Source organism: Oncorhynchus mykiss, chromosome 18 (genome assembly GCF_013265735.2).
Source record: "Oncorhynchus mykiss isolate Arlee chromosome 18, USDA_OmykA_1.1, whole genome shotgun sequence".
Classification (NCBI taxonomy): Eukaryota; Metazoa; Chordata; class Actinopteri; order Salmoniformes; family Salmonidae; genus Oncorhynchus; species Oncorhynchus mykiss.
This window is the reverse complement of record NC_048582.1, coordinates 44,502,020-44,522,029: the sequence shown is the minus strand read 5'-3', so window position 1 is coordinate 44,522,029 and position 20,010 is coordinate 44,502,020. Positions and strand designations below refer to the sequence as shown.

Below are 20,010 nucleotides of genomic sequence, written 5' to 3'. Positions count from 1 at the left end.
AGCCATCAATGGCCATGGGCGCTGTGCTCAAATTAAAGATGTCTGCCCTATAGCCTTAGAGAAGCTGACTTACCTTTTCACTTCACCGACCATTATCTTCCACAAATAGGTGCCTATTCCTCATCCGCATGAACTTCCATGAAACGCTATAATACAACTTTGAATGAAGTTTGTTAATTATGCAAGCTAGTTAATCAATTAGACTCCTTTTAATTTCAGCATATGTACATAGTTGTGGCACTATCCCTCCAAACCACATACAAGGCCAAGGGGGATAGCAGGACTGGATTGTGTGTTTCCAGAAAGGTCCCAGAGCCCAGCAGCCACCTCGCATCCCCAGAGACTTGCAATGCTCACCCTGTCTGACCCTGTGACAAGGCCAGGCTTTTATAACTCCTAACTGGGTCACAGCCCAAAGCTTTGTGGTACCATACCACAGATTACGTACATTACTTAGAACACCATACATAAGTGACTTATAAGGCCATGGTGATAACGGTGATGATACAGATGATTTGTAATGACAAATATGTTGACTCGATTAGGGATTCAGCCCCAGAGCATTTCACAAGGGTGAGTGTCCACTTGTGTTATGGTGATGGCGGCCATTTTGTGTGCCTGCAATGCTCGCTCGGCATCAGATGCGGTGAAGAGGAAAAGGATTAATCGAGCCAATTGAGCTGGTGGGTGATCAGACAAGCTGGATGGGTAGAGCCAGAGATTTTTTGGGAGTTTGGCCAGGATCACAGGATAGAGATGAGGGGGCAGGGTGGTGCTGGCACCCCCCCCCCCCTGCGCCTCTGCGATAAACACCCCTACCATCAGACGAACGTAACGGTTAATAAATATATACATATTAGTAAAAGAGGATGCTCTCATAGACTTGTGTGAAGTTGAGTCATAATGGGGTGAAAAATGTCATTCTGCTCTTTCTCTCCCTCTCTCTAGCCCTGGGTGAAAGATGCAGTGCCACCAGGGTTTTGGGTTGGGGAAGGTGTGGTGCAGGAGTTGCGTCAGCCAAATGAAGTGGCATGATGCAGATCATGTGAAATGAGCTGCGGATTCCACCGTATTGTTGCGAATGGCCTTATTACTGTTGTACCCCACCATCTGGAATTTGGCCTGTTTGGTAAACTCTCCAAACCAGTTATGTCTAGTAGCATAGGACGATTGATTGTGTGGACGTTTTGACGTTAAGGTGTCTGGAGGTGGTGGATTTTTGGGGTGCAAAATAAAGAGGCGGACATTTTGCTGTGTGTGTGTGCTCTGATCGACAGGCAGCAGTTGTGTGCACATAAAGAAAATGGTGTGTGTCGGTGAGGGGGATGGGGGGAATTAATGGTTGGCATTATGACAGGGTAGCGTGTCAAGAGAGCGTTTTTGTATTTTTTTTCTGCTCGATCTTCCTCTGTCCTCGCCCCCACCCTCCCACCTATCTCTTCCTCACACAGCATCCCCCACCACGCACACACAAGTGCTCACACACTTTTTTAGATGGGGGTAGTGTAATGTAAATGCATTAATAAAAAATAAAGCCCTCCGCTGTCAGTACCTTCGAGGGCCCCCAAAAAGTAAGCATGTGTGTTTATTTTCACAACGAGGGGGGAGAGATGGGGGGGGGGGGGCAGGCAGGCAGGCATACTTCTATTTTTTGGGGAGGGGGGGTGCAGAGGAAGGGAGGAGTCACTTATGCACACTTCTTTGTGGTGTGGCACAGCTGTAGTAGAATGCTGGAGAGGGGAAGACGAGGGTGGAGCATGGATGAGGGGGGGTTACAAAAGAGTGCCTTATTTAGGAATGGTCTGTTATGTTCCAGTGACACATTTTTGGGGTAGGATGCCCGTCTCAGCCCCCTCACTGTCCCTGGGTTCTGACTGCTCCGTGTGTGTGAGTGAGTGAATGACAGGGTATATTTACAAAAAATGTGATTTTCTTTCAAAAACAAGGACATTTCTATATATACTACCATTCAAAAGTTTGGGGTCACTTAGAAATGTCCTTGTTTTGTTTTTTTTTGTCCATTTTAAAATAACATCATATTGATCAGGAATACAGTGTAGACATGGTTAATGTTGTAAATGACTATTGTAGCTGGAAACGGCTGATTTATAATGGAATATCTACATAGGCGTACAAAGGCTCGATATCAGCAATCATCACTCCTGTGTTCCAATGGCACATTGTGTTAGCTAATCCAAGTTCATCATTTTAAAAGGCTAATTGATCATTAGAAAACCCTTTTGCAATTATGTTAGTCCAGCTGAAAACTGTTGCTGATATAAGAAGCCTAAAAACTGGCCTTCTTTAGACTAGTTGCGTATCTGAAGCATCGCTGGTGTTTTGCGTCTACTATTTAATGAAGCTGCCAGTTGGGGACTTGTGAGGTGTCTAGTTCTCAAACTAGACACTCTAATGTACTTATTTCTACTCTGGTTAGAGCCAGTTTGCACTGTTCTGTGAAGGGAGTAGTACACAGCGTTGTACTAGATCTTCAGTTTCTTTGTAATTTTTCGCATGAAATAGCCTTCATTTCTCAGAACAAGAATAGACTGACGAGTTTCAGAAGAAAGTTCTTTGTTTCTGGCCATTTTGAGTCTGTAATCGAACCCACAAATGCTGATACTCAACTAGAGAAGGGCAGTTGTATTGCGTCTTTAATCAGCACACAGTTTTCAGCTGTGCTAACATATTTGCAAAAGGGTTTTCTAATGATCAATTAGCCTTTTTAAAATGATAAACTTGGATTAGCTAACGCAACATGCTATTGGAACACAGGACATTTTTTAAAATTTTCTTTAAAAAACAAGGACATTTCTAAGTGACCCCGTGTGTGTGTGTGTGTGTGTGCGCGCACGTGTCAATGGCAATGTGAGGTGAGGAACTCTGCCCAGAGAGGGGGGGTAGGGTAAATGAAAAATGGCGATTTGGGGTAAAGGGGGATGATGTTCTTGTCTCAAATTATCTCCTCCCTCTCGCACAGTCTTTCTTTCTTTTTCGATTCCCTTAGCTGCTGCTGCGTTGGCTGGCAAAGTGCCCAAAGCCATGAGTCTGTCACGGAATGCGCGTGTGCAGGTTTCTGTGAAAGGAGGGATGGGAGGGCGTTTAGGCGGAGGGATAAGGGGGAGAGTGGTTGGGGAGAAAGAGTCTGGTTTGTGTAGCAGCTGACTGAAACAGCCATTATATTATGTAAAGGCAGACGGGGGAACAGTGGGGGCAAGACTGACGCGCACCACAGAAGCCGCACTGATTGGCTCGGCCAGTGCCATTGTTGGCCATGCGCGTGCTTGTGCTCTTTTTTTAATTTGTATTTTCTGTCTCTCATTAGAGGTGGGTGGCTTGGCATGGAGGTTGCAAGGGTGTTTATACATGAAATGGAGACTGTGATTCACATCATGCCTTTTGAGGCATCCAAAATGAAACGAGGCGAATGTGCACTCGCATTGCCCCGACACTCCCTGCGTTCTTATTATTGTGGAGGGGATATTACGTTATCGTAAAAGATTCCTCACTTTTTATTTTTTTTTAAAGAGAACGCTTCAGATCTGGAGATGATAATATTGAGATGTAACAGAATGACAGGCTGAATAGATTTAATGGTGCCAGCCAGAAGAATAAGATAATGCTATAGATGAGGGGGAATTATAGAAAGACATCACAAGGAATAATCCACTAATAGGGAAGTGATTAAGCGATAAAAGGGGCCAATTAAATCTCTTATTTGAATTCCAATTGATGAGGCGCTCGCTACATGACATTTTTGTAAAGTTAGATGTAGGGCCTTTGGGATTAATTAGATGATGGTTCCTGTACACCGGTGCAGGTGAACTACTAATGCTGATGGCTCAGTCTTACAAAGGTCAGTTCGAGGCAGGTGTTTGCATACTGTGACCCTTTTGTGGGCCAAATCTTCTAACGAGATTCAGTGCTGAAGTTGAGAACATTTTGGACTAGAAAAAGAGTCTTCGCACTCTTCGAACAATGCACATTTCAGTAATTTAATGTGCCAAGCTTTTGACCTTTGTCAGAGCATCTGACTCTCTGATCGCTTAAAACAGAATGTGACTGTTTTGAGAGGCCAGTGAAACAAACTTGCCCTTGAAGAGCCTGACCTCCACATTGCCCTTCACTTGGCAATGACCAGCAAGCATTATTTTGACAGTTGAAATCACAGCAAATTGGGATCCATTTTGTCTTTGAGACCCTTAACTTTTGGGCATTACTTTACTGGTGGTGGGTACTTCTGGTTCTTTATTTGGTTTCAAGTTTTGTGAGACTCATTTGCACCAGGACTAAAATCTTAGTGCTAAAGTGGTAGGCTATAAACGGAATACTTCACAAGAAAGTAGACCATTGGTATGTGTTGTGAGGACCAAGGATTCAGTGGAACACAGTCACCAGTCTTCTTCAGACGGTGTGTCTGGAGACTGTTTTCTTCTTACCAGACCTCATCAAACACCTCCATCTCTGTGAGGTCAAGTGCGAATCAGACCACATCCGTCAACATGGCTGAACACACATAGCGGTTACAGTCTAGCATCCTCTGTGCCTGTCACCAAGGCGAATAAGGTCAGAACGTCAGCAGAAAAAAACGTACTATACAAGGTTGTCCACTGTTGACGTATCTATTTATAATGGCCATTAAAATGTTAGCTATTCAAATCAGATCCAACATTGTTATGAAGGGTCTAAAAATCAAAGGTTTAAAAACAATCAACAATCAATCAAATCAAAGTCCTATGCTGCTAGACAAAACTGGTTTGGAGAGTGACGACTCATGTTTTCTTTTAAATCCGCAATCTGGATCACTGCACAGCCTCCTGGAGTATCTAGATCATTTCTCTAACCTCTCTGGATTATAACTGAACTATGATGTACCATATTGTGTATTAGATCACAAAAAATGTAAACTTTTTCAGATTCCTGTGTAGTTACCAATAAAATAGTCTGACGGTGGACATACTCGATATTCATATAAATGATCTCACTACAATACATTTTTATAGAGAGTTATCAAAAATGGATAAGGTCTTGCTACCACGGAATGGTAAATACCTGTCTTTTTGTGGAAAAATCTCCCTGATTAATTATTTAGTCTTCTCCTAGGTTACCTATTTACTTACAGTGCATTCAGAAAATATTCAGACCCCTTGACTTTTTCCACATTTTGTTACATTACAGCCTTATTGTAAAATGAATTCAATCGTTTTATTTTTAGATTTTTTTGATGTTGAAATGTTTGCAAATGTATTAAAAAAAAGTCCACAATTACATACAGTGGGGCAAAAAAGTATTTAGTCAGCCACCAATTGTGCAAGTTCTCCCACTTAAAAAGATGAGAGGCCTGTAATTTTCATTATAGGTACACTTCAACTATGACAGACAAAAGGAGGAAAACAAATCCAGAAAATCACATTGTAGGATTTTTTATGAATTTATTTGCAAATTATAGTGGGAAATAAGCATTTGGTCAATAACAAAAGTTTATCTCAATACATTGTTATATACCCTTTGTTGGCAATGACAGAGGTCAAACGTTTTCTGCACCTGAGCTCAATTGAGTCTCGTAGCAAAGGGTCTGAATACTTGTAGATGTAGATAAGATATTTCTGTTTTATATGTAATACATTTGCAAAAAAATATATAAAAACCTGTTTTTGCTTTGTCATTATGGGGTATTGTGTGTAGATTGAGGAAACTTTTATTTAACCCATTTTAGAATAATGCTTTAACGTAACAAAATGTGGAAAAGGGGATGGGGTCTGAATACTTTCCGAATGCACTATATGTGGCCCTGCCTACACCGAACAACTTGATTATTTTAATTATATTGCCAGAAAATAATCTACATTTATTTTGGCAAGCCAGATAAAATTCAATGGGCCTATGTTATATAATGAATATGAATTCGGAGAGGGCTTTAATGATTTAAATATTAAAGCATAGAGAGAGGTTCAAAAGGCTTCAGTCATACAATAGTTATACTGAAATCCAAACTTGTTCTCCAGCAGAATAGTAAGAATGGCTCACCCCGTTTAAAAAAAAAAAAAATAATAATAAATGTTTAAATGTTTTTCCCTTTATCCAGATTACAACATCCTCCACTTTCGGTTATTTGAAAATGAAATAATGTACAAAATGTGTTATTTTTAAAGCCATAGAAAGCTGGTTGCAATTTCAGTTTCATCCACCAGAAAAGACAGAAACAAATGTTATGGTTAACTCAAATATTCTAATTGATCTAAAAAAATGTCCCCTTTTCTTAATGATATCATAAATAGCACTGGTGGAGTTATGTCACACATCGAGCTAACAAAATAACAACCAATTGATTGCAGCATTACTGCAAAAATGGAGGAGGCAAGTCAAAGGGGGAGAAGCTAAGGAACTTGTCTGTCAGCCCTACATTATTGACCAAAGTTAGTATAAAATGTTTTGTGAAACATTACAGCATAGTTGAAAAAATATATGGCAAGTAGAAATCAAAAGTGGGTGGTTTTCAGAGATAAACGGGAGGTGCTAAGGGTAGCGGAAGGGTGGGACTAAAGGAAAATAAGGATAAGTAAGGTCACATGTATATGTATACTTTGGAAGTAAAAGTCAAAGTATTGTTGTCCATTAGTTTACTCCAATTAGAGGGGTGATAGAGTTAGGGGAATATAATAATGAAAGAAAATACATTGAACACAAATATAAATGCAACACGTAAAGTGCTGGTCCCATATTTCATGAGCTTGTATAAAAGATCCCAGAAATGTTCCACAAGCCAAAAAATAGTGTTCACAAATTTGTTTACATCCCTGTTAGTGAACATTTCTCCTTTGCCAAGATAATCCATCTACCTAACAGGTGTGGCATATCATGAAGCAGATTAAACAGCATGATCATTACACAGGTGCACCTTGTGCTGTGGACAATAAAAGGACACTCTAAAATATGTAGTTTTGTCACACAACACAATGTCACAGATGTCTTTTGGGGGAGCGTGAAATTGGCATGCTGACTGCAGTAATGTCCACCAGAGCTGTTGCCAGAGATTTGAATGTACATTTCTCTACCATAAGCCACCTCCAACATCGTTTTAGAGAATTTGGCAGTACGTCCAACCGAACAAATCAAATCAAATCAAATTGTATTTGTCACATACACATGGTTAGCAGATGTTAATGCGAGTGTAGCGAAATGCTTGTGCTTCTAGTTCCGACAATGCAGTAATAACCAACAAGTAATCTAACTAACAATTCCAAAACTACTGTCTTGTACACAGTGTAAGGGGATAAAGAATATGTACATAAGGATATATGAATGAGTGATGGTACAGAGCAGCATAGGCAAGATACAGTAGATGGTATCGAGTACAGTATATACAGTCGATGATATAGAGTACAGTATATACGTATGCATATGAGATGAATAATGCAGGGTAAGTAACATTATATAAGGTAGCACTGTTTAAAGTGGCTAGTGATATATTTACATCATTTCCCATCAATTCCCATTATTAAAGTGGCTGGAGGTGAGTCAGTGTCAGTGTGTTGGCAGCAGCCACTCAATGTTAGTGGTGGCTGTTTAACAGTCTGATGGCCTTGAGATAGAAGCTGTTTTTCAGTCTCTCGGTCCCAGCTTTGATGCACCTGTACTGACCTCGCCTTCTGGATGATAGCGGGGTGAACAGGCAGTGGCTCGGGTGGTTGATGTCCTTGATGATCTTTATGGCCTTCCTGTAACATCGGGTGGTGTAGGTGTCCTGGAGGGCAGGTAGTTTGCCCCCGGTGATGCGTTGTGCAGACTCACTACCCTCTGGAGAGCCTTACGGTTGAGGGCGGAGCAGTTGCCGTACCAGGCGGTGATACAGCCCGCCAGGATGCTCTCGATTGTGCATCTGTAGAAGTTTGTGAGTGCTTTTGGTGACAAGCCGAATTTCTTCAGCCTCCTGAGGTTGAAGAGGCGCTGCTGCGCCTTCTTCACAATGCTGTCTGTGTGAGTGGACCAATTCAGTTTGTCTGTGATGTGTATGCCGAGGAACTTAAAACTTGCTACCCTCTCCACTACTGTTCCATCGATGTGGATAGGGGGGTGTTCCCTCTGCTGTTTCCTGAAGTCCACAATCATCTCCTTAGTTTTGTTGACGTTGAGTGTGAGGTTATTTTCCTGACACCACACTCCGAGGGCCCTCACCTCCTCCCTGTAGGCCGTCTCGTCGTTGTTGGTAATCAAGCCTACCGCTGTTGTGTCGTCCGCAAACTTGATGATTGAGTTGGAGGCGTGCGTGGCCACGCAGTCGTGGGTGAACAGGGAGTACAGGAGAGGGCTCAGAATGCACCCTTGTGGGGCCCCAGTGTTGAGGATCAGCGGGGAGGGGATGTTGTTGCCTACCCTCACCACCTGGGGGCGGCCCGTCAGGAAGTCCAGTACCCAGTTGCACAGGGCGGGGTCGAGACCCAGGGTCTCGAGCTTGATGACGAGCTTGGAGGGTACTATGGTGTTGAATGCCGAGCTGTAGTCAATGAACAGCATTCTCACATAGGTATTCCTCTTGTCCAGATGGGTTAGGGCAGTGTGCAGTGTGGTTGAGATTGCATCGTCTGTGCACCTATTTGGGCGGTAAGCAAATTGGAGTGGGTCTAGGGTGTCAGGTAGGGTGGAGGTGATATGGTCCTTGACTAGTCTCTCAAAGCACTTCATGATGACGGAAGTGAGTGCTACGGGGCGGTAGTCGTTTAGCTCAGTTACCTTAGCTTTCTTGGGAACAGGAACAATGGTGGCCCTCTTGAAGCATGTGGGAACAGCAGACTGGTATAGGGATTGATTGAATATGTCCGTAAACACACCGGCCAGCTGGTCTGCGCATGCTCTGAGGGCGCGGCTGGGGATGCCGTCTGGGCCTGCAGCCTTGCGAGGGTTAACACGTTTAAATGTCTTACTCACCTCGGCTGCAGTGAAGGAGAGACCGCATGTTTTCGTTGCAGGCCGTGTCAGTGGCACTGTATTGTCCTCAAAGCGGGCAAAAAAGTTATTTAGTCTGCCTGGGAGCAAGACATCCTGGTCCGTGACTGGGCTGGATTTCTTCCTGTAGTCCGTGATTGACTGTAGACCCTGCCACATGCCTCTTGTGTCTGAGCCGTTGAATTGAGATTCTACTTTGTCTCTGTACTGACGCTTAGCTTGTTTGATAGCCTAGCGGAGGGAATAGCTGCACTGTTTGTATTCGGTCATGTTACCAGACACCTTGCCCTGATTAAAAGCAGTGGTTCGCGCTTTCAGTTTCACGCGAAAGCTGCCATCAATCCACGGTTTCTGGTTAGGGAATGTTTTAATCGTTGCTATGGGAACGACATCTTCAACGCACGTTCTAATGAACTCGCACACCGAATCAGCGTATTGGTCAATATTGTTATCTGACGCAATACGAAACATATCCCAGTCCACGTGATGGAAGCAGTCTTGGAGTGTGGAGTCAGCTTGGTCGGACCAGCGTTGGACAGACCTCAGCGTGGGAGCCTCTTGTTTTAGTTTCTGTCTGTAGGCAGGGATCAACAAAATGGAGTCGTGGTCAGCTTTTCCGAAAGGGGGGCGGGGCAGGGCCTTATATGCGTTGCGGAAGTTAGAGTAACAATGATCCAAGGTCTTTCCACCCCTGGTTGCGCAATCGATATGCTGATAAAATTTAGGGAGTCTTGTTTTCAGATTAGCCTTGTTAAAATCCCCAGCTACAATGAATGCAGCCTCCGGATAAATGGTTTCCAGTTTGTAAAGAGTTAAATAAAGTTCGTTTAGAGCCATCGATGTGTCTGCTTGGGGGGGGGGGATATATACGGCTGTGATTATAATCAGAGAGAATTCTCTTGGTAGATATTCTAAATCAGATGAACAGAAGGATTTGAGTTCCTGTATGTTTCTTTCATCACACCATGTCACGTTAGCCATAAGGCATACGCCTCCGCCCCTCTTCTTACCAGAAAGATGTTTGTTTCTGTCGGTGCGATGCGTGGTGAAACCCGTTGGCTGCACCGCCTCGGATAGCGTCTCTCCAGTGAGCCATGTTTCCGTGAAGCAAAGAACGTTACAGTCTCTGATGTCCCTCTGGAATGCTACCCTTGCTCGGATTTCATCAACCTTGTTGTCAAGAGACTGGACATTGGCAAGAAGAATGCTAGGGAGTGGTGCACGGTGTGCCCGTCTCCGGAGTCTGACCAGAAGATCGCCTCGTTTCCCTCTTTTTCGGAGTAGTTTTTTTGGGTCGCTGCATGGGATCCACTCCGTTGTCCTGTTTGTAAGGCAGAACACAGGATCCGCGTCGCGAAAAACATATTCTTGGTCGTACTGATGGTGAGTTGACGCTGATCTTATATTCAATAGTTCTTCTCGACTGTATGTAATGAAACCTAAGATGACCTGGGTTACTAATGTAAGAAATAACAAGTAAAAAAACAAAAAACTGCATAGTTTCCTAGGAACGCGAAGCGAGGCGGTCATCTCTGTCGGCGCCGGAACCAACAACCGCAGACCCCGTGTAGCTACCCCAAATGATATAAATTGACTGATTTTCCTTATATGAACTGTAACTCAGTAAGTCGTTAACTGTTGCATTTTGCGTTCATATTTTTGTTCAGTGTATATTTAAAAAAATATATGGGGGGGGGGGGGGGTTGTAAATGATGCAGAATCTATCTGCACTATTAAAGCTGATCTACCCTCTTAAAAAATAATAACTCTGTAGCATAATAATGCTACTGTCACTTACAGGCCCTGGCGCTTCCCCTATGAACATTTGTAATCTCTCATCTTCAAACCAGAACAGAAAGGGGAATGGGAATGGGATGGGGAAGCATCGTGTCACAGAACACCTGCATTGAAGTGGTATGTGCGACTACAGACAAGTCATCCTCCATGGCGGTACGACTACAGCACTGTTTGACTGTTGGTGCAGTGCGCTCATGTATGCATCACTGAAGGCCTCATCTGTCATCTGTTAACTGAGAATGAACTTGGCTCTCCCCGCACATTGTCTGAATATGAATCGGAACAGTTTCTTAATTTGGATGGGTTTTCATCAGATATTGGCTGTGTCTGCAATGGAAATCCATACATATATGCTGCCACGGGAAACTTATCTTTGTAGAAAATCCTGGAAATACCTGAAGATCATAACAGAGCCATACATCCACAGATTTGAATGTAATCAGCGTGTTTTTCCCAACATCTTGTGTTCATACTATCCTTTGATGTGCTGTTGTTTATGTTATGTTTGTATGTCTGGTTGGGATGTTTTATCTATTATATTTCTGACAGCTATCTTGTGTTTTGTCTACGTATAGACAGCGGAAAGCATTTTGTAAGTTCAGTTCTGAACTGTCTGCTTATTGTTGGGTTCTTTTTACCTCAGAAAGTCCTCTCTATGCAGAGCAAGATCTCAAGGAACCGATGCAGACGTCAGAGCACTATGCAGTGCAACGCCTGATAGTAATGCACTTAATCTCAGGCTTGCTATCTATGCTGACTGGAATACAAATGTATTGGGCAGATAGGGAGTTGCCAGCAGACAAAAGCCGACACACACTGTCTGGGGGTGTGGGTGTGTGTCCTCGGGCCTTCCCATAGCCCACCCAAGCGTGCTTAACTTAGTGTGACTGGCACGCACACTCATGATCATTTAGATCGTTTGTACGTGACACATGGTCAAACCCGGAGCAGACTGTATGTATGCACACAATTTAACTCACGGGCACTTAAACACGTACGACCTCATGCGCATATGTTCTCCACACACATTGATCATCCACTATCTAGTATGATCTGGATTGATACTGGCCTCTGAGTAATGTTTCTCCCTATGTGTGTATTATAGGACCGTTCTTTAGAATCTAAATCTTACGGCTCTGCTGTGACTGTACCGAGGGCTCATTTCATGTGCGTTATGAAGATGTATGTGTAAAAACATACAATCTGAAATTGTTACCTTATTCAGTAAACATGCAATTACTGTGACAATGTGTGAGTTTTTTTTTTTTTTTTTTTTTTTTTTTTTTTTACTTCCACCTTGCATTCCTGACACAGGCTTTTGATTGGACCAAATGTTCAGTCAGTCTACTTATAGCAACCAGTCACATGACAAAGCCGTGTTTGTTAGAGGTCATTGGTTGCCACCCAGCCGAAGTCTTCCTCACTGATGTGATCCACATAGTAACCACGCACAATTTGACTCGCATGTGATATGATTTGATTTGAAGTTTTCTGAGCAAAAATAAATTCAAATTAAATGTGTTTTTTTATTTTAATTGTTGAACATAAGACTATTAAAAACACTAGCATATCAGCTCCAAGTGAAATTATTGATTGTTTTAGTCAAATATGATCTGTTCGGGCTTCTTGCGGTCAATTTGCAGTCGACAAATCATTTGCAATTATGCTCCGCCACCCTGACCATCCGCTAAAGAAAGATCGGCCCACGGCCGAATCTAGTTGAGGATCCCTGTCCTAAAGAGATGTCTTGAGCACCACAATGTAGGTGACTTGAAAATGTCAAGTCAATGTTTAACACGCATTCATTTTATTTGTGTGTTCCTTCTCATGCATTAATTTGCTGGATAGGAACTTGTTTTAATATAACGACATGACATGAATAACCGTCATCCACTTGTTAACATAATTGTCAGTTAGTCACGGGTCAATGCACCTGATGTCATCTGGTGCTGTAGCAAAATAAGGACACCCCCATTCACTGAAGGTGGAAGAGTTCACTCTCACAGATTCACCAATGAGAATGAGAATTCTGTAGGCTTTCAAATATCTAAATGTAATGCTTGTGTATTTAGTTCATTCGATACTGTCAGCGAGTTGCCTGATTGCGTAGTTAGTCAGTGCGCAGTCAGGAATATAGCAATCCCACACACTCATTTTTACATGGACACACACATAAAGAGCAACAAAGGCCCTATTTTCACTATAAAATACACAGCTCCAGGGCGAGACTGTTCGTTTCGAGGTGTTATCTTCACATAGGCCCCTTCTCAACCATGGTTCATAAGTATCTGTGATGTGTGAAATGCTTTCAAATATTTGGTTGAATTGAATTGCGTTGAATTGAACCTCACGTTCCTCCCTCCCTCCCTTTGTTTCCAGGATGGAGCGGATGTCTGAGGAGGCGCTGCGGCTGAACCTTCTCAAGCGGGGCCTGGAGACGTCCGAGGAGCGTGAAGAGGCCCTGGCCAAGCGCCTTAAGATGGAGGGCCACGAGGCTATGGAGCGCCTCAAGATGCTGGCCCTGCTCAAGCGCAAGGACCTGGCTGCGTTTGAAGGGGCAGCGGTGGCAGCCGGGTCCCTGGACGGCGGCAAAGGCGGACTGGGGGGGAGCCACCACCACCAGAGTATGCTGGCGGGCGCGGCGGCGGCCTATGAGGAGAAGATGAACGGGAGGCTGGGGGGCCACGGAGGGCCAAGTAAGAACGGCAAGGAGAACATGGTGGACGAACCAGTGGACTTCAGCGCCAGAAGAGGGTAAGAATCATATAATTAATCATGATTTAAAATGGACGAAGAACAGGTGATGGGTGGAAATGAGTCGTGCAGAAGATATGGACTTTGGAAGTGTATTTAGTTGGTGTGTTATGCAGATTTGAAAAACAAAAACACCTTATACACGTATTCATGCGATGCGCACTGCAGAGGACACCAGAAGAAGAATTATCACAATGAATTATTGTAATGTTGGTCCCATTAATCCCATGAGGGATGGGTTGCCAACTAATGTAATTCAACATGTAATTCATTCATTGTACAATGCATATTGTTGTAACCTGTTTAGTATTGTGTTACTCAGTGTAGCTCCATGTAGAGGAGGTAATGCAGTGTAGCTCCATGTAGAGGAGGTAATGCAGTGTAGCTCCAGGTAGAGGCGGTAATGCAGTGTAGCTCCATGTAGAGGAGGTAATGCAGTGTAGCTCCAGGTAGAGGCGGTAATGCAGTGTAGCTCCATGTAGAGGAGGTAATGCAGTGTCGCTCCATGTAGAGGAGGTAATGCAGTGTAGCTCTATGCAGTGCTAAACAGCGTACACCATTCATCCTCTGTTGGACGTCATTCGCCGCTGGTCCCCCTCTCTCCCACCTCCAGCGATGTGGACCGTGAGCGACACACTCCGTCCCCGGACGTGATCATCCTGTCGGACAACGAGGCTTCCAGTCCCAGGGGGACGCCCCATCCCGAGGAGAGGCTGCACCAGGCCAACCTGGAGATCTTCAAGGTACGTTGTCACCACTTGGCCTGTGTGGTCTAGGGGTTAAAGCCACTGACTCTGACCCCGGCACACATGTAGACCAGAGTCGGCATGGTTCGAATCTGCTCCACCGCCCTTCATACTCCTCCTACCTTTCCTTTCAGCCATTTACTGTCCTATCCATAAACGTGTGTGTGTGTGTGTGTGTGTGTGTGTTCTAGGGGAAGACTGGCGAGGAGCGGCAGCAGATGATCAAGGCTCTGAGGGAAGAGCTGCGTCTGGAGGAGGCCCGTCTGGTGCTGCTCAAGAAGCTTCGGCAGAGCCAGATCCAGAAGGAGAATGTCGTGCAGAAGGTTAGTACCAGAGTTGACGCTAATACCATTCCGTATTCAATTCAGAAGGTTGATTGAAATATCGTTATAGAAAATGAGACCCAGCACCCCTAGTTTGTGACAAAATATTGGTGTTACAATAACCTTAGCCAGCTACCTCACTTTACAATGGATAATCACCCGGTAAACAAAAATCGCAATCAGGGACGCATTATCGCTAAAATCAGCATCAAATATCATAATGGCTCCTATATCCCACAAAATACAGGCACCGAAACAGCCTGATACTAGTGAAATGGGAATGGCTCAGCAGGTAGCAGTGTTACCTAGCAGTGTTACCTGTTTGAAGTGGTAGTGAGATTGTGCTGACACACAGGCTAAACATCTCAATGTCTCAGAGCAGGAGTAAACATGGCAGAGATCAGTGGCGTTATTGTGTGCTGTGTGCGTCTCAGTTTTGAAAGAGAGAGAGAGAGTTTTGCGTGTGTGTTCGTTCGCCTGCCAGACCTGACCCGGCTTCGTGTAAAGCATGATATATGTACATATGTACATGATATACATTGCACAAATTGATTTGTAACGTCGGTGTGTAAAGTTCTCTAGTGTTTTTTTTTTTTATTGTTTTCTATTCTAACTGTTCTATTCCAACCCATCCAGGTACCAGTGGTCCAGAATACCCCCTCTTTAGTGCAGCCATCCCCCATCCACAGTTCACAGGGGATGGGAAAGCTGCCGGTGCGCCCTGGCATGCACACCCCGGAGCCCCAGAACTTTCGCACTGCACAGGTGTGTGTGTGTGTGTGTATTGCAGTGATTTTGGCAGTAGCCTGACCGGAACTCTACCTGCACCTCTGGTCTGAGCCAAACCTGCTATCCACAGCTCCAAGAGCATTGTTGCGCCTTCAGTTGGAACGTCTTGTAATGCATTACATACCAACACTGTAGGATCAATACTCAAGGCTAATTTGTGTTTGCATGCTGAGGCAAATCTATTTCACTACTCTTTGGATCATGCTTGTGTTTAGAAAAGTATATCGTTCCTGGTTAGGTTGATATCTTACATCTATGTTAGGAAGACATTGTTAGGAAGTCATTGCCATGATCCCTTGAATTGCACATGGGTTGGTCAGGTAAGCTTTTTATCTAAGCTGTTCACTGTCTGTCTGAACTGTGACAATAAGGCCACTATTGTGGTCACTATTGCCCTCTAGTGACCACAAACGGTACAACATATACCCATTCATAGAATCATTACATTCGTGAATGACTAGCTCTCTCTGTTTCAATGGCACACGCCATGTAGCAAATGTGGATTCCTGATCAATTCAATTGCGGAATTAATTCAAATGCATCCAAATTTGAATTGTTCTCATAATTCTCCCCATTTTATTAACCCAGTCCTCTTTATCACTTTCTCACCTTTTCCTGTCCCTCTTCCTCCTCTATCCCTGCTGGACATCCCTTCTCTTTCTATATCCTCTAACCTTTCCTCTCCTCTCTCCGCAGGGTCACACAGTCATCAGGTCGGGGGCCAATGCCTCCCTGCCACCGATGATGATGTCACAGAGGGTCATCGCCCCCAACCCATCCCAGCTACATGGCCAGAGAATGCCCTCCAAGCCTGGCATGGGCCGCTCCAGCTCGGGCAGTATGAGCAACATCAGCTACCAGCAGGTATGGTGCCATCCCTCTGCTCTCCACGTTTCAGTAAACACTTGTTGCATTCCGATTCTCTAACCTTTACCCATGAGTATGCACTCGGTCACGCCCCCTCATGCATTTAAAAGCATTGGATCATTGCAAGCATGACTGGAGGATGTTCCAACTATATTCCTTATACCACTTCATCCCTTGAGCCTGTTCAAATGTCATAAAAGCCACCCAGAGGACCATTCCGTGTGAATAATAGCAATCACTTCATCTAGTCTCACTGTCTTTCCACTGTGCCCCTTTTCCCTTGTGTGTTGAATGCACCACAGGCCACCAGCCAGCAGGTGGCGGCGTCCCAGCGTTCGGGTTCCTCTGCAATCTACATGAACCTGGCCCACATGCAGGCGGCAGGGGCTGGTGGTGTGGGCGGTGTGGGGATGGGCGGCAGTGGGATGGGCGCTGTCAGCCCTTCCACCATATCGAGCGGCACAGGTGGCGGCAGCAGCTCCGGGGTGAGTTCCCTGGCGGACCAGGCCAGCAGCCAGGCGGCAGCCAAGCTGGCCTTGCGCAAACAGCTGGAGAAGACCCTGCTGGAGATTCCCCCACCCAAGCCTCCGGCCCCACTGCTGCACTTCCTGCCGTCGGCCGCCAACAGCGAGTTCATCTACATGGTAGGCCTGGAAGAGGTGGTGCAGAGCGTCATCGACAGCCAGGGTGAGCCACTGAACAGGCACTACTACAAATCTACAAATCACACTGCATCCCAAATAACTACTCATTATATGATCAAGATTAGTGATTCTGCACCTCACCATACTGTCCAGTGAAAATCTAACTTGTTAAAGTTCATATTCTGTTAACTCATACCCAAATAATGTTGTTAACTTATCCTATACTCATATTTGTGGCCAAAGCAAAATAATGAAACAACTTTGGAAGGAAACTATTTTGTAATTAATTATAGCTAATATTTCATAGAAATCTGTAAACACAGGACAGTTAGTTTAAACTGACCCCCTCAAGAATCAAAACCTTTAATAAATGCCTCTCTCCTGCCTCTCATCAGGTAAGCTGCGGGGGACGCTGTCGCGCATGGAGCCCTTCTTCTGCGGCCAGTGCAGGATCGACTTCACACCCCACTGGAAGCAGGAGAAGGGCGGGCGTATCCTCTGTGAGCAGTGCATGACGTCCAATCAGAAGAAGGCCCTGAAGGCGGAGCACACCAATAGACTGAAGAACGCATTCGTCAAGGCCCTGCAGCAGGAGCAGGTTAGCTCGACCCCTTTTAACAGGGCTTTAACAGGGCTTGCTCTACAGTGCATTTGGAAAGTATTCAGACCCCTTGACTTTTTCCACATTTTGCTACATTACAGCCTTATTCTAAAATGTATTAAATTGTTTTTTTCTCATCAATCTACACATAATGCCCCATAATGACAAAGCATAAACAGGTTATTAGACAGTTTAGCAAATGTATATATAAAAAACAGATATCACATTTACATAAGTATTCAGACTCTTTACTCAGCACATAGCCAAGACAACGCCTTCGGGACAAGTCTCTGAATGTCTTTGAGTGGCCCAGCCAGAGCTCGGACTTGAACCCGATCAAACATCTCTGGTGAGACCTGAAAAAAGCTGTGCAGCGACTCTCCCTAACCACCCTGACAGAGCTTGAGAGGATCTGCAAAGAAGAATGGGTGAAACTCATGTGCCAAGTGTGTAGCATCATACCCAAAAAGACTTGAAGCTGTACTCTCTGCCAAAGGTGCTTCAACGAAGTACTGAGTAAAGGGTCTGAATACTAATGTATGTGATATTTCTGGATTTTTTTTATATACATTTGAAAAGTTACTGTCATGTAACAGAATGTGGAAAAAGGGAAGGGGTCTGATCACTGTAATCTGATCTAAAAGACAACTGATCCTAGATCCACATTCCAATTTATGAATGTTATCAGATCTTCAACCAAAACCTGGTATTAGATAAAGGGAGCCTGAGTTTACAAATAACAAAAAATATATATACTTATTTTATTTTTAGCAAATTAATGCAACACCCAATTTCCCTGTGTGAAAAAGTAATTGCCTATTTACAGTCAAATACTGCTTGTGCAACCTTAAGCTGCAATGACTGCAGCCCTTTAATTATTATTTTTTTAAAACATTTATTTAACTAAGCAAGTCAGTCTAGAACAAATTCTTGTTTTCAATGACGGCCTAGGAACAGTGGGTTAACCTTGTCAGCTCGGGGATTCGATCTTGCAACCTTTCGGTTACTAGTCCAGCGCTCTAACCAATAGGCTACCTGCCGCCCCAAATGCTTCCTGTAGTTGTTGATCAGTCCCTCACATCGCTGTGGAGGAATTTTTGCCCACACTTGAATGCAGAACTCCTTTAACTCAGTGACATTTGTGGTTTTTCAAGCTGCTTGTTAACTGCTTGTTACAAGTCCTGCCACAACATCTCGATTGGGATTAGGTCTGGACTGTGACTCGGCCATTCCAAAACATAAAATTTGTTGCCTTTTAGCCATTTTCATGTTAACTTGATTGTGTGTCTTGGATCATTTTCTAGCTGCATGACCCAGCTTTGTTTCAGCTCACAGACGGATGTCCTGACATTCTCCTGTAGAATTCTCTGATACAGAGCAGAATTCATGGTTCCTTCTAAGGCAAGTTGTCCAGGTCCTGAGGCAGAAAAGCATCCCCGGGCCTCCTGATTGGCGCAGTGGTCGAATGCACTGCATCGCAGTGCCAATAGAGATCCTGGTTCGAGTCCAGATTCTGTCGCAGCCGGCCACGCCGGGAGACCCATGGGGCGGTGCACAATTGGCACAGCGTCGTCAGGATTAGGGGAGGGTTTGACCGGCAGGGAGGATCTTGTCACATCGCGCTCTAGTGACTCCTGTGGCGGGCCGGTTGCAATGCACGCTGAGACGGTCGTCTCAGACACATTGGTGCGGCTGGCTTCCGGGTTGAGCGGCCATTGTGTCAAGAAGCAGTGCGGCTCGGCTGGGTTGTTTCGGAGGACGCATGGCTCACGACCTTCGCCTCTCCCGAACGATGGGACAAGACTAACTACCAACTGCATACCACGAAATCGGGGAGAAAAAGGGGTAAAACAATTAAGAAAAGCATCCCCAAACCATCACACTGCCACCACCTTGCTTGAGGTTCTTACTGTGGAATTCAGTGTTTGGTTTTCGCCAGGCATAACGTCATCTAAAAAGTTATACTTTTGACTCAGCTGTCCAAATAACATTCTTCTAAGAGTCTTGATGATCATCCAGGTGCTTCCAGATGCTTTTTGGCAAACTTGAGTCAACATTTTGGACAAGTCAAGGGGTAACATTTATGTCTGGCAAACACTGCATTCCACTTTAAGAACCTCATACCAACGGTCAAGTATAGTGGTGGTAGTGTGATGGTTTGGGGATGCTTTGCTTCCTCAGGACCTGGACAACTTGCCTTAATAGAAGGAACCATTAATTATTCTATATATCAGAGAATTCTACAGGAGAATGTCAGGCCATCTGTCTGTGAGCTGAAGCTGCAGCACAGCTGGCTCTAGCAGCAAGACAATGATCCAAAACACACAATCAAGTTTACAGGAAAATGGTTAAAACATTTTTTTTCTTTTTTTAAGGTTTCAGTATGGCCTAGTCACAGTCAAGACCTAATCCCAATTGAGATGTTGTGGCAAGACTTGAAACGAGCAGTTAATGCTTGAAAACCCACAAATGTTGCTGAGTTAAAGCAGTTCTGCATGCAAGAGTGGGCCAACATTCCTCCACAGCGATGTGAGAGACTGATCAAA

At 44.4% G+C, this 20,010-nt stretch overlaps 1 protein-coding gene across 2 annotated transcripts in view; it reads left to right on the top strand.

Annotated features, from left to right (window-relative positions):
- The window catches only part of LOC110496351 (transcriptional repressor p66-beta), a 49,875-nt gene that overhangs the window by 15,114 nt on the left and 14,751 nt on the right, over nucleotides 1-20,010 (top strand). Inside the window, exons 2-8 of one of the 2 annotated variants that reach the window (XM_021572192.2) lie at nucleotides 13,120-13,494; nucleotides 14,108-14,237; nucleotides 14,432-14,563; nucleotides 15,200-15,328; nucleotides 16,049-16,216; nucleotides 16,522-16,906; nucleotides 17,259-17,461. In XM_021572192.2, coding sequence (XP_021427867.2) covers nucleotides 13,121-13,494; nucleotides 14,108-14,237; nucleotides 14,432-14,563; nucleotides 15,200-15,328; nucleotides 16,049-16,216; nucleotides 16,522-16,906; nucleotides 17,259-17,461 — 1,521 coding nt within the window. In that variant the 5' untranslated portion in view covers nucleotide 13,120. Of the gene's footprint in view, nucleotides 1-13,119; nucleotides 13,495-14,107; nucleotides 14,238-14,431; nucleotides 14,564-15,199; nucleotides 15,329-16,048; nucleotides 16,217-16,521; nucleotides 16,907-17,258; nucleotides 17,462-20,010 lie in introns of those variants that run through there. The other variant, XM_021572193.2, reaches the window with a different exon arrangement.